A 17592-nucleotide genomic window follows, 5' to 3' on the forward strand; every position below is an offset into this window, starting at 1 on the left:
CTCAGAAATGTTGATTCACTGAGTCCAGGATTGGGCTGGGGATCTGCTTTTTCAAAAAGTTTCCATTGGAGACCCTGGAGTGATTTCCCAGGTGAGAGAAAATATCTGAGATCATGACTTAGGACATAAAACTGAGCTGAGAAAAATATTTTGTGGTTCAAATATCCATTTATTTATCAAGAGACTAGAAGAATGAATATGCTAAACCAAAAGAATTATTCCAGTGATAATTTCTATATTATCACAAAATTTCACTTGAATACTCACTCAGCACTCATTTTCATAAGACATCCTGTGGTCACTGTGGGTGAGCTACAGATGTCTGCAGTCTGGAATGACACTTATTTGGGAATACACATGATTGACTAAGGATGCTTCTAAAGAAGCAGACTTTTAAGTAGCACATTTTTTGGAAGTGGCTTTGTAACATACATTGTATATGGATAATGGGTAATGTATTATATTACACACTAATTAATTTATATAATGTATTGTAATTTATGATTTTTCACTTATTTGTTTGGTAGGGCTTCCCAGGTGGCTTAGTGGTAAAGAATCTGTCTGTCAATGCAGGAGACACAGGAGATGTAGATTCAATCTCTGGGTCGGGAAGATCCCCTGTAATAGGAAATGGCAACCCACTCTAGTATTCTTGCCTGGAGAATTCCATGGACAGAGGAGCCTGGCAGGCTACAGTCCATGGGGTTAAAAAGAGTTGGACACAACTTAGAAACTAAACAACAAGTAATTCTTTAACTTGTCTATCTCTTCCCTAAACTATAAGGCAGAGTCCATATCAGTCTTGCTGACTGTTGAATTCACAATACCCAGTGCCTCCCAATAAATACTCAGTTACTAGCTGCCTAGATTAATGAATCTTGGCTCAGACAGTACAGTGTCTGCCTGCAATGTGGGAGATCTGGTTTCATTCCCTGGGTTGGGCAGATTCCCTGGAGAAGGAAATGGCAACCCACTCCAGTATTCTTGCCTGGGAAATCCCATGGACAGAGGAGCCTTGTGGGCTACAGTCCATGAAGTTGCAAAGAGTTGGACATGACTGAGCAACTAATACTATTGGTTGATCTGGAAATTTGCATTTCTTACATTTTCCACTGTTGATAAAAAAACAACATCCCCATCTAGGAAGTTTGGTATAAGGAGGTTTGGGGCCAAGGTATCTCCAAGGTGACTGTTTCTTGCCACCATTCATGTGTTCTAAGATCACTTATCTACAGAAGTGTGTTGGTGACAATGATAATTCCCATTGGAGTTCACAAACTATAGGCCCGTCAACCATTCCAATTAGTAGTCATGTTTAACTTGCTCTGCAACTGTTGAACTGTAGAGAATTTTACATTTAAAAAAGCTATTCGGGAACAAGAATCCACCTGCAATGTGGGAGGCCTGGGTTTAATCCCTGGGTTAGGAAGGTCACCTGAAGGAGGGCATGGCAACCCACTCCATTATTCTTGCCTGGAAAATCCCCACGGACAGAGGAGCCTGTCAGGCAACTGTCCATGGGATCCCAGAGTTGAACACAACTTAGTGACTAAGTGCAGCACAGAGGTGGGTACATTTCATATACACATCAGGATTTCTACATTATCCTGGAAAGCTGCAACATTTACAGCCATTATGCCCTCTCTCTACGTGTCAGCATCCGGTTAAAAAGAATAGCATCTTTGGGTATAGGAAAATTCACTCATTTCCAAGTCTCTTTCTTTTTCAAATAATCATCCAGATGTCAAGCAACATTGTACTTTTTCATCTTATACCCAACATTTCTTTACTCATTTTCATTACTAGAACAACCCTGAAACCAATCACTGAGGTTGATTACATTTGAACAGCACTTTGGCATTTTCACAGCACTTGACTGAAGTATAGAATGAGCCATGCATAAATTAAAGCACTGAAAAATTTCTTCCTTTATTTCCTAATCACCAATCCTGTTTAAGTAGTCTTACCTCAAATTCTGAATATTTTTATTTTATCCATGCCTTCATTAATTTATATATTAAGGTTTTATGTATATGAAACATTCTCTGAGCTAGGAGTCTTTTTCAACAATTCAGATAACAAAATGATGGTGGCTTCACTCAAGGTGGTGCCAATAATGGTAATAATCAGTGGGTATAATCTGGATAGACAGGATCTTGATGGTAAGATCAACAAGATTTGCTGACAGAGCATATAAAGATTATTATGCAAACAAAGAGTAAAGACAGCTATGGATTTTTCGGCCTGAGCAACTATAACGGCAGTTGGTAAACTTTTTCTGTAAAGGACTGGAAGATAAATATGTTTAACTTTGTAGCCCTTGTGGTCTATGCTGCCACTATAACACAGAAACAGCATAGATAATATATAAGCAAACAATGGTTCAGATTTGGTGACCCCTGAACTGAAAGAAATAGGGTTACACCATTCACTGATGGGAAGAAGACTGCCTGGGTTGGTTAGGGAGTAGGGAGTAGTGGTAGGATTGAGAATATTGGAACTCAGTTTTGGGCTTGTTAAGTAAAGATTTAAAGTGGGTAGATGGATAGATTAGTTTGGAATTCAGTGGAGAAGGATGAAGATATAATTTGGGATAATACCACTAGCTTATAAATAGTATTTCAATGCATGAGACTGGATGTGATTAGCTAAGCAGTGCATGTAGATGAAACAGGGAAGAGAGGTGGAGAGAGACAGAGAGCGAGACAGAGAGGGACATGGCTTGAGCCCTGGGAATCCTTCAGCATGTAGAGGTGAGGGAGATGAAGAAGCAGCAGCAGAGATACGGAGACACAGCAGTCAGAGAACAAGGCAAGTGTGGGGTCATGAAACCAAGCAATGGAAGTGAGTCCAGACGGAGCAGTGGCTAGATAGTCTAAAAAGCTGCTGATTAACCGTAGAAGATGGTGACTGGGAAACGACATTGATGATATTGATGAGATCAGTTTGAGTAGAGTGGACACAGAGGGAAACCTGCCTTTGGGTGTGGGCTTGAGTGTGGGAGAGCAAAAATCGAGAATTCTCTGTTAAGATGACACTCAAGAAATTTCATTGTTGAGAGGAAGAAGAGGAATGATACATTGGAATCTGAAGATGAAGAAGGGTCAAGAAAAGGCCTTTTTTGTTAGTTTTTAAGAAATTTATGCTGCTGCCAATGATCGCCTCAGAGTTCTTCTAAAAAAGTATACTTTTACATCATCTCTTCATAGAAATTTACCTTCCCAACCTATGTGAAAGGTAGCACTCATCTTACCTGAGGAAAGTCCTTATTATCCTTGTTTAAACACTTAAAAAACACTCAGGACCCCACTTTGATATTTTATGTGATAATGCCATCCCATATCTGTGTTTATTTTTGAGGCTTGAGGGAATTTTTTAAAAATCAAGTTCCCTTAACTACTTCTCTTTTAAAGTTCAATCAGTTTAATAGCATTTAATTAATTTAACTAGTGCCAAAAATTCCCCACGTGAAAGCCTTTTCTCTTCCTCGCCCACTCCACCTCCTCCAGGTTTACCAAGGCTCATTCTTAACACTGGGTCGCAGTTTCCTTTATTGGCCGCCTCACAAGCATTTTCACCTAAGGGAATAAACCCATCAACTTAAAACAGAACCGCAACCATGCCCATGAAGTGTTTTTTAAAAGCTTTTGGCCGCCCTCAGGGAAAACAATTTTTTCATCACTTAATATCTTTCCAATGGCTCTTCCTCACTTCTGTAAGTCACTTCTCCTTTCCCAATCTAACCCAGGAAAAGAACAAAGAAACCCAGCTGAATTATTTTTAAACACCAAAAGCTTCTCTATCTAAACTGCCTTTATGTTTTATCTAAATAAATGAGAAATAACTGCTTAAAAGTCCAAGAAAACAAGTATCTGTAGGACATGCCATACTGTTTCCAGTGTTGTTGCTATCATAGTATCCTTGACAATAACTGATTTAGAAATATGTCTTCAAAAATTCAGTGTGATATTTTTATTTTTAGTATTTTATGTCTTTGGAGATGGTTTCCATGTGCAGAACAGATTTTTTAAGAGGTCATTTTCAAATTTAATATTTATGGTTTTCTATTTTAGCTTCACTTATACATATTTTTGTTCTATGCATAAATCTAGCAAGTTTTGGCAACAATACTTGTTTAACGTTTGTTACTATTTACAAATCTAATTAATTTAAATGTTAAGCTACATTTATAGATTTAACATATTTGACCTTTAGTATTTCACTTGGTTTATTGAAAATAATTTCCATATATTTAAAAAAGTCTTAAGAGGCTAGAACATTCAATGACTTTTAAGTTCTAAATTTTGCAATACTGTTTAAAAATTATATCAAGATAGTCTTACAATTTTTAACTTAAAACCACAAATATAAATAATTATTCACGAATACATTTTATATTGCAATTACAAGGCTAACTAGTTGCTTTAATAACCTGTTGCCACATTCTTTTAACCACTATAAATAATATCAAATATGTATAGGTTCCTTACCCAGAAATAGTTATTCTTTTTAGCAACTTATATTTAACTCTTTCAAATGCTTCTACATTCAATTCTTATGCTTGGAATTAAAATATATTACCCACTTGAAAAAAAATATTGTCTCAAACAATGTTGGGTATACATTCTGAAGTAATTTTTAGGGTTGTCTTTCAGTTGGTCTACGTTTCTTACTGTATAGCAATAATGACTGGGGTTTAAGTAGGGAGCTTTGGATGTCCTGGTGGCCACTGTATCATGAGTACCAAAACTTAAGATAATGGCTTATAAAACAACCCCATCTTTGGGCTGGATCATATCATTCTCTAATTCTTGTGTTTATGAAAGTCAGTGTCTCATGCTGAGATATTCTTTGACTCAATTTTGTATTTCTTTGACCCAAGCTCTGAAGACCCCTGGACTGATGAGGATCTGCATTCTTTTCATGTCTCTCCTATCTCTTAGAGCCACACTCTTCTAGCAATTAAATAACATCAATTTGAATTCTGGATGTCTCTCATGGCTTAATCAGACTATGTGGTTTCCACAGACAAGGTGCTAAATTTATTTATAAGCACAGTAGCTTATGGTAAACATTTTAGTTCAAAGCTATATCAATCAGTTTACAAGCTGACCAACTAAATAGCTTGTAACACAAAGAATGGAAGAAAGCCATGCAGGGCAGTAGTGCCTGTATATAGACGCTTGTGCATGCTCTGACACTGTTTCAAGCCATCTTTACTTTGTGAATTATTTAATCATAATATCTAACTTCTACTAGCTCCTGTAAATGTTTTTGTGTCTCCATGCATAATTTTCTTAATTTCTGCCTCATTTTTAGAAGGCAAGATAACAGTTTAAGTGTTGGCAACTCAGTTATCTATGACATTATTTTATCCATTTAGAGGGACAAAGGTTTCTCCTGGTGGCACAGATGGTAAAGAAAATGCCTGCAATGCGGGAGATCCAAGTTTAATCCCTGGGTCAGGAAGATCCCCCTGAAGAGGGCATGGCAACCCACTTCAGTATTCTTGCCTGGAGAATTCCATGGACAGAGGAGCCTGGTGGTCTATAGTCCATGGGTCACAAAGAGTCAGACAATGCCAAGAGACTGATACATTCACTTTCAGAGGGACAAGACCTTGAGGCTGGCTCCATAAAAGCTAAATAAATAGCAGGCGTTTAGTTTAACACCTGATAATCACATATTGCATATTTGCTAGTTATTTCATAGAATGTTAAAAAAGTGCGCACTTGTGACCTTTTTTTTTCTTTTGCAACATTTGTAGGGTATGATACTAAAATTATTTCAAATAAATATCACAGATGCTTAATGAAATTCAGCAGATTGATTACCCATTTAGCATCCAGAAATGTACATATTACTCAAATGCTTAGATGATTACAACTTCATTCCTGAAACTTACAGAAGTTGTTAGAATTCTTTCATATGATTAAACCGACAACATTAATCACAGTTTAGAGCCTCTGGATAGGAAAGAGGCTATCTTGATTTGCTGCCTTCAAAACTCAAAGACCTCTCATTATATTAATAAATTTAACCACCAATGTAGATTGAAGGGATACATCGCTTACCCATATTCTCCTGGGAGTTGTAACCAATGGACAAAGAGACAGCAAAATACAGTAGATAAGTAGTTCCTAAGTTGAAGACATGGATGTTCATTTCTCTCAGAATGAATGTGAGAGGTGGGCATCTCTGCAGCGGGCCTCAGATAGATGATTAATCTCCCATGGAAAGGCAAAATGACCCCATTTTCTGTGTGGGACCTGGCCAGTCTGCCAGGCTCTCCAGCATCTTCCTTAAGGGGCAGACAGAAATCCTTCCCATCCCTAAAAACAAACATGAAAAAACATGGTTATCCCTCTTCCCTCACAACTATCATCTCAAAACTTTTAATTATGACATCTGTACATAGAAACATATAAACATGTAGGCATCACTAATGCCAAATACATGGTCTTCCTATTAAAATCCTTTATAATAATTTAAAAACGGTGCTCATATAAGTTATTTTTGAGGCATTAACTCTTTGGTTTATCTCTGATATGTACATTTTAAGTATGTGAAGTAAGCACATAGAATTATTATATGCTAAATTAAATTTGTTCACTACCTTAAATATTTTAAATTATTTTGTGAAGAATCTAGCTTTATTCTCTCTGTGGTGTGGAAAAGGCTAGAACTGAATAATTCATAGGCCAATATAATAGATCTTCTTGGTCCTGATGCGGGGGCTACTCAGGTATATTAAATCGTAAGATGCTGAAGAGGAACGAGACTGTAGAGACGGCTTCATCTAATCTCCTTATTTATAGATGAGTTAACTGGGAGACAGTTATATGTCTATAACTAACTGGGAGACAGAATAACTGATATGTCCTCAGTTGCAGATGGTCTTAACAGTAGACTTAAAATTAGAATGCAGAATATTTTCTTTTTCAGTATTATTTGTGCTATGTAGTTCTGATATTTTAGACAAGACTATAAGAAAGGGACTTTCCTGGCAGTCCAGTGGTTAAGATCCACCTTCCACACTATAGGGAAAATGGGTTCAATCTCTCTCAGGGACTTAAGCTTCCACATGACTCAAGGCCAAAAAAATCCTAACATAAAACAGAAGCAATATTACAACAAATTCAATAAAGACTAAAAAAAAAAATTGTCCACATGAAAAAAAAATCTTTAAAAAGAAAGACTGTAAGAAAGATTATTTCTCAAATGACTGTATAAAAACACAGAAAAACTGTGTTTTTGGCAGTTATTATTCTGAGTACACTATACTTCAATGTGTAAATAATACTTACATGTGTTTTTTTCCCCAAAACTCATTATAATTAGTTCATGGGACATAATTTGTTGATGCTATTCCATTTATAATTCATTTGTGAGGTAACTGTGCTATTTTGCATTTTGATGAACTGTAATCCAAATTTTATAAATTCATATTTCATTAAAAATATCAGAAGAATAAATACTTGAATCCTTTATTAGAGAAACAAAATACTTTTAAAAGTTAATTTCAGTCCTAGAATACTATGATTTTCAATATAAATTTATTTGTATTATTGATATTTTTGTGCAGATTTTTGCAGATAAAACAAAGAAGTTTGAAGTAATAATTTGTCAGTTCAGTTCAGTTCAGTTGCTCAATCATGTCCAACTCTTTGTGACCTCATGGACTACAGCACACCAGGCTTCCCTGTTCATCACCAACTCCTGGAGCCTACTCAAACTCATGTCTATTGCTTCGGTGATACCATCCAACCATCTCATCCTCTGTCATCCCCTTCTCCTGCCTTCAATCTTTCCCAGCATCAGGGTCTTTATAATAATTTACAGAGCTATATAACTGTGAAAAACATCATACAAAATATTTTTCATAATTGCAAAAGAATGTTATATCAATTCATTGAAAAACCAAGTACATAAAAAAACAGACACTAACTTTTTATTAAAATATTATAGAATGAGTGTGTTCCATTTAATATACCATATTTAACATTGATTGTATGTATGTGTTTAGTCACTAAGTTGTCTCCAATTCTTTTGCAACCCCATGGACTGTAGCCTGTCAGGCTCCTCTATGCTTAGGATTTCCCAGGCAAGAATGTGGGATTGGGTTGACATTTACTTTTGCAGGGGATCTTCCTGACTCAGGGATTGAACCTGCATCTCCTGCATTGGCAGACAGATTCTTTATCACCAAGCCGCCTAGGGAGCCCTTAACATAGATTCAGTTCAGTTTAGTCGCGTCCAGCTCTTTGTGGCCTTATGGACTCTAGCATGCCAGGGATCCCTATTCATCACCAACTCCTGGAGTCTACTGAAACTCATGTCCATTGAGTCAGTGATGTCATCCAACCATCTCATCCTCTGTTGTCCCCTTCTCCTCCCACCTTCAATCTTTCCCAGCATCAGGGTCTTTTCAAATGAGTCAGTTCTTTGCATCAGGTGGCCAAAGTACTGGAGTTTCAGCTTCAACATCGGTCCTTCCAATGAACACTCAAGACTGATCTCCTTTAGGATGGACTGGTTGGATCTCTTTGCAGTCCAAGGGACTCTTAAGAGTCTTCTCCAACACCACAGTTCAAAAGCATCAATTCTTCAGCACTCAGCTTTCTTTACAGTCCAACTCTCACATCCATAGACTACTGGAAAAACCATAGCCTTGACTAGACAGACCTTTGTTGGCAAAGTAACCTCTCTGCTTTTTAATATGCTGTCTAGGTTGGTCATAACTTTCCTTCCGAGGGGTATGCATCTTTTAATTTCAAAGCTGCAGTCACCATTCTGCAGTGATTTTGGAGACCCCAAAATAAAGTCTGCCTCTGTTTCCACTTTTCCCCCATCTATTTCCCATGAAGTGATGGGACTGGATGCCATGATCTTAGTTTTCTGAATGTTGAGTTTTAAGCCAACTTTTTCACTCTCCTCTTTCACTTTCATCAAGAAGCTCTCCAGTTCTTCTTCATTTTCTGCCATAAGAGTGGTATCATCTGCATATCTGAGGTTACTGATATTTCTACTGGCAATCTTGATTCCAGCTTGTGCTTCCTCCAGCCCAGCGTTTCTCCTGTTGTACTCTGCATATAAGTTAAATAAGCAGGGTGACATACCCCTTTCCCAATTTGGAACCAGTCTGTTGTTCCATGTCCAGTTCTAACTGTTTCTTCCTGACCTGCATATAGATTTCTCAAGAAGCAGGTCAGGTGGTCTGGTATTCCCATCTCTTGAAGAATTTTCCACAGTTTGTTGTGATCCACAGAGTCAGAGGCTTTGGCATAGTCAATAAAGTAGAAGGAGATGTTTTTCTGGAACTCTCTTGCTTTTTTGATGATCCAGCTGATGTTGGCAATTTGATCTTTGGTTTCTCTGCCTTTTCTAAATCCTGCTTGAACATCAGGAAGTTCACAGTTCATGTATTTTTGAAGTCTGGCTTCAGCAATTTTGAGCATTACTTTACTAGCATGTGAGATGAGTGCAATTGTGCGGTAGTTTGAGCATTCTTTGGCATTGCCTTTCTTTGGAATTGGAATGAAAACCGACCTTTTCCAGTCCTGTGGCCACTGCTGAGTTTTCCAAATTTGCTGGCATATTGAGTGCAGCACTTTCACAGCATCATCTTTCAGGATTTGAAACAGCTCAACTGGAATTCCATCACCTCCACTAACTTTGTTCATAGTGATGCTTTCTAAGGCCCACTTGACTTCACATTCCAGGATATCTGACTCTAGGTGAGTGATCACACCATCGTGATTATCTGGGTCATGAAGATCTTTTTTGTACAGTTCTTCCGTGTATTCTTGCCACCTCTTCTTAGTATCTTTTGCTTCTGTTAGGTCCATACCATTTCTGTCCTTTATCGAGCCCATCTTTGCATAAAATGTCCCTTGGTATCTCTTAATTTTCTTGAAGAGATCTCTAGTCTTTCCCATTCTATTGTTTTCTTCTATTTCTTTGCAGTGATTACTGAGGAAGGCTTTCTTATCTCTCCTTGCTATTTGTTGGAACTCTGCATTCAAATAGGTATATCTTTCCTTTTCTCCTGTGTTTTTCACTTCTCTTCTTTTCACACCTATTTGTAAGGCCTCCTCAGGCAGCCATTTTGCCTTTTTGCATTTCTTTTTCTTGGGGATGGTCTTGATCACTGCCTCCAGTACAATGTCACGAGCCTCTAGTACAATGTCACGAGCCTCCATCCATAGTTCATCAGGTAGTCTGTAACATTGATTACTCATCTATTAAAAGGTTGTTTTTCAGTCACTAAATCATGTCTGACTCTTTGCCACCCAATGAATAGCAGCACACCAAGATTCCCTGTCCTTCACTATCTCTCAGAGTTTGCTAACTCATGTCCATTGAGTCGATGATGCCATCCAATCATGTCATCCTTTGTTGCCCCCTTCTGCTGCCCTCAATCCTTCCCAGCATCAGCATCTTTTCGAATGAGTTGGCTCTTCCCATCAGGTAGCCAAAGTATTAAAAGGGTATTATGTGTTATCTTGCCATATTTAACTTAATCCTTAAATGGGAAGATTATATTCTAGATAATTAAAAGAAATTCTTTCTGAATGATCTTTCTTTCTATATAGACAGTGGAGATGTGGCCACTGTCACCATAGAATTGCTCCAGATCCTCTCTCGACAGTTCTGATTTACGTAACTTTGTGAATGAATATATTTTAGTATAATTCTAGATAGATTTATGTAACATAACTTCATTTTTCTAATTTAAGACAATTTTTGAACTCACAAATCTTTTTTGAGGGTGGGTGCCATGGTTTCCTAGGATGAAGGTGTCTCTTGAAGGGTTCATCAGTTATTGTTTTTCCTATTTTATTTCAAAGTCACTAAATTAATTTCCTTTCAGTTAAATTCATTGCTATATTAAATACATCTATGTTTCCAGTTCATGACAATTCTAATATTATCATTACTATAAAATATTCAAATGACACAATGTAGTTTGACCTTTGAAAGTTGGCATAAGTGCAAATCCAACCTACAATGAGACATCATCTTATACCTGTTAGGATGGCTATTGTCAAAGACTCAAGACATAAAAAATGGAGAGGATATGGAGAAAGGGAGTCTTGTGCACTGTAGATGGAAATGGAAATTGGTGCCAACACTGTGGAAAACAATATAGAATGTCTCCCCCAAAATAAAAATAGAACTACTATATGATATAGCAATTCTACCTCTAGGTATTCATCTGAAGGAAACTAAAATACTAACTCAACAGGATACATTCACCCCAGTGTTCATAGTGGCACTGTTTACAATAGCCAAGACATGGAAGCAGCCTAAATTATCATCAACAGATAAGGGGATAAATAGAATATTATTCAGCTATAAGAAACAAGGAAATCTTGCCATTGTGACAGCATCGATGGAACTTAAAGGCATTATGCTAAGTGAAATAAATCAGAAAAAGACAACATATGATGTCACATAAATGTGAAATCTAAAAACAGCGACAAACGAAAACAACACTGAATTCATAGATCTAGAGAACAGAGAGGTGGTTGCCAGAGATGAGCTTGGGGTGGGTGAAAGGTACAAACTTCCAGTTATAAAATAATTCCTGGGGATGTAATATACAGTATGGTGACTATATTTATAGTACTGTATTATATATTTGAATGTTGCTAAAAATAGAATTTAAAAGTTCTCTTCACAAGAAAAGAAATTTGTGGTGATGAATGTTAATTAGACTTCTTGTGATGATAATTTTGCAATATATACATATATAAAAATCATTAAGTTGTACATTTGAAACATATATTGCTACATATCAATTCTATCTCAATAAAAGTTATAATATTTTACATTGTCAGTTTTGGTTCATTATTTGAATAAATTTGATCATATTAATTTTTGAGATATATTAATAGCTCTGAATAAACTCCAGGGAAATCATTTGACTGTGGTAGACTCAAACTTTAGTGTCTCCAAGTTATATCTAGACACGATATTTTGTCTGGACTTTGGGTCTAGATGACACTGTTAAAACAATAAAGATTTGTGAGGAATAACCATACTGTATTGTAGAACTTTAAATAACAATGGTCTAATCTTGCTTTCTTTTAGTCAGGAAGTAGAAGAGAAAGGACTTTAGGAAATGGCAGCATCCTTTGTTGCCTCTTTTTGTTTGTTACTAGCAAACCCAGTAAGCTGAAGGGTTTTTTTCCCTTACACAGGTTTGGGATGAAAATCTTGCAAAGTCTGCAGAGGCTTGGGCAGCTACCTGCATTTGGGACCACGGACCTTCTTACTTATTGAGATTTTTAGGTCAAAATCTATCTGTACGAACTGGAAGGTAAGAAATAGTTTCACTGATACTGTTTATCCAGATAACTTTATTGATAATTTTATTGCCTATGGACTCCAAGTGTTAGTAGCACCAATTTCAAGTAATATCTACAAGTATTTATTGAGAACTCACTATATGTCAGTCGCTGATGCTTGGCCTATGACTGTTTTAGATGTCTTCAAAAATTATTTAAATTTTTAAAAGAGTCTAAAAAAACCCCCAGCTTTCACCCTTGGAACATCATTCCTTAATCTATGCTACACTGCTGCTGCTGCTAAGTTGCTTCAGTCATGTCCAACTCTGTGTGACCCCATAGATAGTAGCCCACCAGCCTCCCCTGTCCCTGGGGTTCTCTAGGCAAGAGCACTGGAGTGGGTTGCCATTTCCTTCTCCAATGCATGAAAGTGAAAAGTGAATTCTACACTAATCTCACAGAATCTTTGAAAGAATCAGGTTGTATCCTTATCCTCTCTCTTCTAGCTCAGAAAAATCCCTTGATAGTGGCAGAAGCCATTATTGTGTATGCAGCTTTCCCATGTCTGCATATTCCTATGTACGTGTTATACAAATTCAATGTGTTTACACATATATGCATATATACATATGCACATATATGTATATGCAAGTATGTGCAACTGTGAATAAAGCTGCTTCCAGCAACAGGATAATTTTTCTACACTGTGAGAGGTCATCATCCAGCATTCAAAGATTCATTCCCTTCCTTCCATACAGGGGAGAAAAACTGGGTATATTCTCATTAAATTAAAATGATACAACTTTAAGGGGAAAAAACACTCTGAGTCTAGTATCACAGTTTTTTTTTTTAAATCTATTTTTAAATTATGTATAAGATTCCAGTGGAAGACATTTCTGACAAGGTAAAGATGATAATTCCTGAAAGATTTGCATTTCTCTTTTTGAAACAACCAGACTCATATTTAAACAAATACAGGATCACTTGCTCCAGGCCTGAACATTATCATATTTGGCTCTACTGGGAGGAATAGAGGATTCTGCTGGGTGGTGATGGTTATTGTGAAGGGGTGGATATGCTCTTGATTTGCCATTAATAGCCTGCAAAAGAACAATTAACTTGTAATTTAATGTGAGCCCACTATATATTGCCACCGCTGTACTGTGAGTTCTCATTGTGTTTCTTGATGTTTAGATACCGCTCTATTCTCCAGTTGGTGAAGCCATGGTATGATGAAGTGAAAGACTATGCCTTTCCGTATCCCCAGGATTGCAATCCCCGATGTCCTATGAGATGTTTCGGCCCCATGTGCACACATTATACACAGGTTATTTTGTCTTGTTCAGTTCTGATTCATTCTTTTTTAAAAAAATGCTCTTTCTATTTTGGTGAATCTGCGTTTTCTTAACTCCTGATTCTAATAATGATATATCGGTTTATTTTCTCAGATGGTTTGGGCCACCTCCAATCGAATAGGATGTGCAATTCATACTTGTCAAAACATGAATGTTTGGGGAGCTGTATGGCGCCGTGCAGTTTATTTGGTATGCAACTATGCCCCGAAGTAAGTATCTGGTTGGCTTCTACTTCCTGAAATCCTTAATAATGTTAAATATCTTTAGTCTGATAGATATTTTTAACAGGTAAATAATATGAGTAAGACTTAACTAACAAGCTCAGATCCTCAAATCTTCCGTCTTCTCATATATTAGAAAAGTTAAAAGCTGAAAGATTTCACGAGGATTCTAGATTAAAATTTTGGGCAAGACAATTTGTGATTTGGAGATTCACTAAATTCTCCTCCTCATCTTTCTTTAGACCTGGTAATTATAAAATAAACATATGCTTCCAGGCTTTTGATAGCTTATATAAAAGTCTCAGGCAAGGATCTTCTAGGGAATTTATCAACACCACAGTATTCTCATCAATCATTCCTAGAATGTTGGCTTAACTTTTTCACTAGGAAAAGAAAACAAGCCCTTCCTCTTTCTTTTAAGGGTAGAATTAAAATCACAGTTTATTTTTTCCATAGGTGGTTAAGGAGACATTCAGAATCAGAAGGGAAAATGTAAATGCTATGACATCTTTTTAATGAAAGCTGTGCCATTATTTAAACTTCAGTATAAAAAATTCAGTAATTTCATCCTATGGCACACATAAAATTGTATATTTCATATTGTGAAAATTGATCAAATATTGTAAAATATAGTTGTATTTTATATTTATGAGCATTCTTTTGTATTATGAGGATAAACAAACATTTGTTAACATTTGATAAAATGCCTTTTTGATAACAATGACTCTTTGGATAAAGTGTTCCAGTATTTATACATGAGTCTTTTCCCTTTTGGAGTAAATACTAAAATGTGCAAAGGATTTATGACACGCCTGGTGTCTTCCAAAGTAAGTCCCAAACAAAGATTTTTCTCCAGCTTTGCCAGTATGGGGAGGGAATGAGAAAACGTTTCACAAATAACTGCATTACTCATTTATATGGTCTTATGCCAGGGGCAGTGTTTTTGCAAAGTTAGAAAAATAGAGATTTTCCCAATGGTCCCCTCTCCACAGTTATTAGAATAGTAAGATTTGGAAAGTAAAATGTGACTGCATCATGAAAAGCATTAAAACTGTGCATTTGTTTGATATTTTCAGTTATGCACCTTATATTTCCCTATTAAGACTCTAACTCTTCTTTCTGACATAAATAGGCCAGGCAGTTCTCTAGTGAAAGAGGCTTTTATTACATTCATTTGGCTATTCTGTTTTTGGCCAATGATGGGATTTTTGCAATATTATTGATGAGATGTCTGATTGTTTTATGTCTAAGAGATTAAGATATTGTGTTAGTATGGTGTATTTGCTGTGACAGAGAACCATTTTTTGAAACAGGCAGTGAAGAAAGTTTAAAAATTCTGACTGATAGTTGAATACCAGCATGAAGTTATCTCAACCCTACTTGTTTTTCAGGGAAAAATGAAACACAGGGTTGGGTGGTGGTGGGGGGGCGGTGGGGGATTGAAGAGAAAGAGAGAGAAATGAGAGAATGAAAATGAATTAGCCTGAAAGGATAAAAAGTAAATTATGTTTTTCCATTGACTGATTTACTATTGAACATGGGGCTTCCCCAATGGCTCAATATTTTAGCTTTTCCACTGTTTTTTTTTTTTTTTTTTTTTTACTTTATTTTACTTTACAATACTGTACTGGTTTTGCCTTACATTGACATGAATCCACCACGCGTGTACATGCGTTCCTTCAACCCTGACTTCAACACACCACATTTTCTCCTGACCATTCAGTTTCCTTCACACTTCTGGCTCTGTGGTTATGTTAGTACTGTAGTTATAATCACCATGCTACTGTAAATAAATTCATTGCTTCCTCCATCATAGCTAAAAGAGCTTAGTAACAGTAAGACGTTGTGACTGTTTTTATCCTAAATGCTGAATTTGGTGTATCGTTATGGCCATCAAGATGAAGGAAAATATTGACAACATTCAGTTAAATGTGTTCAGCATTATTTCAAAAAATTAACAGTATTGCTAAAAATTATAATTGTGAGTTTACATATGGGAAAATGTTTTGGAATCATCTTTAGTGGCTACTTCAGTTCAGATCAGTTCAGTTCAGTCGCTCAGTCATGTCCGACTCTTTGCGACTCCATGAATTGCAGCACGCCAGGCCTCCCTGTCCATCACCAACTCCCGGAGTTCACTCAGACTCACGTCCATCCAGTTAGTGATGCCATCCAGCCATCTCATCCTCTGTCGTCCCCTTCTCCTCCTGCCCCCAATCCCTCCCAGCATCAGAGTCTTTTCTAGTGAGTCAACTCTTCACATGAGGTGGCCAAAGTATTGGAGTTTCAGCTTTAGCATCATTCCTTCCAAAGAAATCCCAGGGTTGATCTCCTTCAGAATGTACTGGTTGGATCTCCTTGCAGTCCAAGGGACTCTCAGGAGTCTTCTCCAACACCACAGTTCAAAAGCATCAATTCTTCGGTGCTCAGCCTTCTTCACAGTAAACCATTATTCTCTTACTGAGTTTTCCATGTCTCATTTTATGAATACTGACAATCTAAACTATTCAACTTAAAAAGAAATCCTTTGAACTCTTAAAATGTATTTTTTGTGCTTATGACAACTTCTTGCTCATGTCACCATTTCTAAGCCTCCCCAAATTGTATATATACTGTATATGGGCTTCCCAGGTGGCCCTAGTGGTAAAAAACCCACCTGCCAATGCAAGAAACATGAGAGAGGAGGGTTTGATCCCTGGATCGGGAAGATCCCCTGGAGAAGGAAATGACAACCTATTCCAGTTTTCTTGCCTGGAAAATCTCATGGACTGAGGAGCCTAGTGGGCTACAGTCCATGGGGTCCTAAAGAACTGAACACAACTGAGCGACTGAGCACATACACCCTTATATATGTGTGTATATATATATATACATATGTATGTATTTGTATATATTTTACTATCTTTATAATAGCATTAGCATGAGTTTTTAAAAAATACATTTAGGAGGACATAGCGTATGTGTTCTGGAAAGCTGCAGTAGGAAAGAGGCAGCTGTGGTGATAGATAGAGCATCAAGTCAGATGTGGGTTGACTAATAATGTCACCGTGCATGGTAAATTATTGAAAATTAACATGATATTAACTTACTCAGAAAGAATTTTTAAAGTAAGATATATAGAATAAATTGCTACAGAAATAAGAAATGGATGTAACTTTCAGCGCTTTTCTAAAAATGACACACTTCTGAAAATGTCATCACACGTCAATGTGTGATCATGTGCTTAAGGACGATCAGATTTTTAAAAATGAGCAAGTAACACTTATGCTGTCTTCTTTTTTTTCCCTAGGGGCAACTGGATCGGAGAAGCACCATATAAAGTAGGGGTACCATGTTCAGCTTGCCCTCCAAGTTATGGAGGGTCTTGTACTGACAATCTCTGCTTTCCAGGTGTAACGTCAAACTACCTGTATTGGTTTAAATAAGTTTATCTTTTCCTCCAGGAAATATAATGGTTTCTGGGAATCATAGGCATATATATATATTGAGTTTTGCACATATTATACATATTTTATCATAATCTTGTTTTCCTTTTATTATTCATTGTAAAGATTAGTGTTTATCTTGTACGTTTGTTTAATCCTTAGAGGTAATCAAACATCCATTTCTATTTTCTGACCTCTAAGTCTGAACTAAAATACTGTGTATGTAGTATTGACATAGTTGATGCATCCAGTTCCAAAGCTTGTTTTCCAAAGAAATTATGTCACATTCCTAACAAAT

At 36.7% G+C, this 17592-nt stretch overlaps 1 protein-coding gene across 1 annotated transcript in view; it reads left to right on the plus strand.

Moving 5' to 3' along the window:
• PI15 (peptidase inhibitor 15) overlaps positions 1-17294 on the plus strand; it is a 29331-nt gene extending 12037 nt beyond the window's left edge. Inside the window, exons 2-5 of the mRNA XM_052651972.1 lie at positions 12207-12325; positions 13488-13620; positions 13742-13857; positions 17159-17294. Of these exons, the coding sequence (XP_052507932.1) occupies positions 12207-12325; positions 13488-13620; positions 13742-13857; positions 17159-17294 (504 nt within the window). The remainder of the gene's footprint in view (positions 1-12206; positions 12326-13487; positions 13621-13741; positions 13858-17158) is intronic.
• Positions 17295-17592: the final 298 nt, after the last annotated feature.

The sequence above is a fragment of the Budorcas taxicolor genome, chromosome 14 (assembly GCF_023091745.1).
Source record: "Budorcas taxicolor isolate Tak-1 chromosome 14, Takin1.1, whole genome shotgun sequence".
In the NCBI taxonomy this organism is placed as follows: Eukaryota; Metazoa; Chordata; class Mammalia; order Artiodactyla; family Bovidae; genus Budorcas; species Budorcas taxicolor.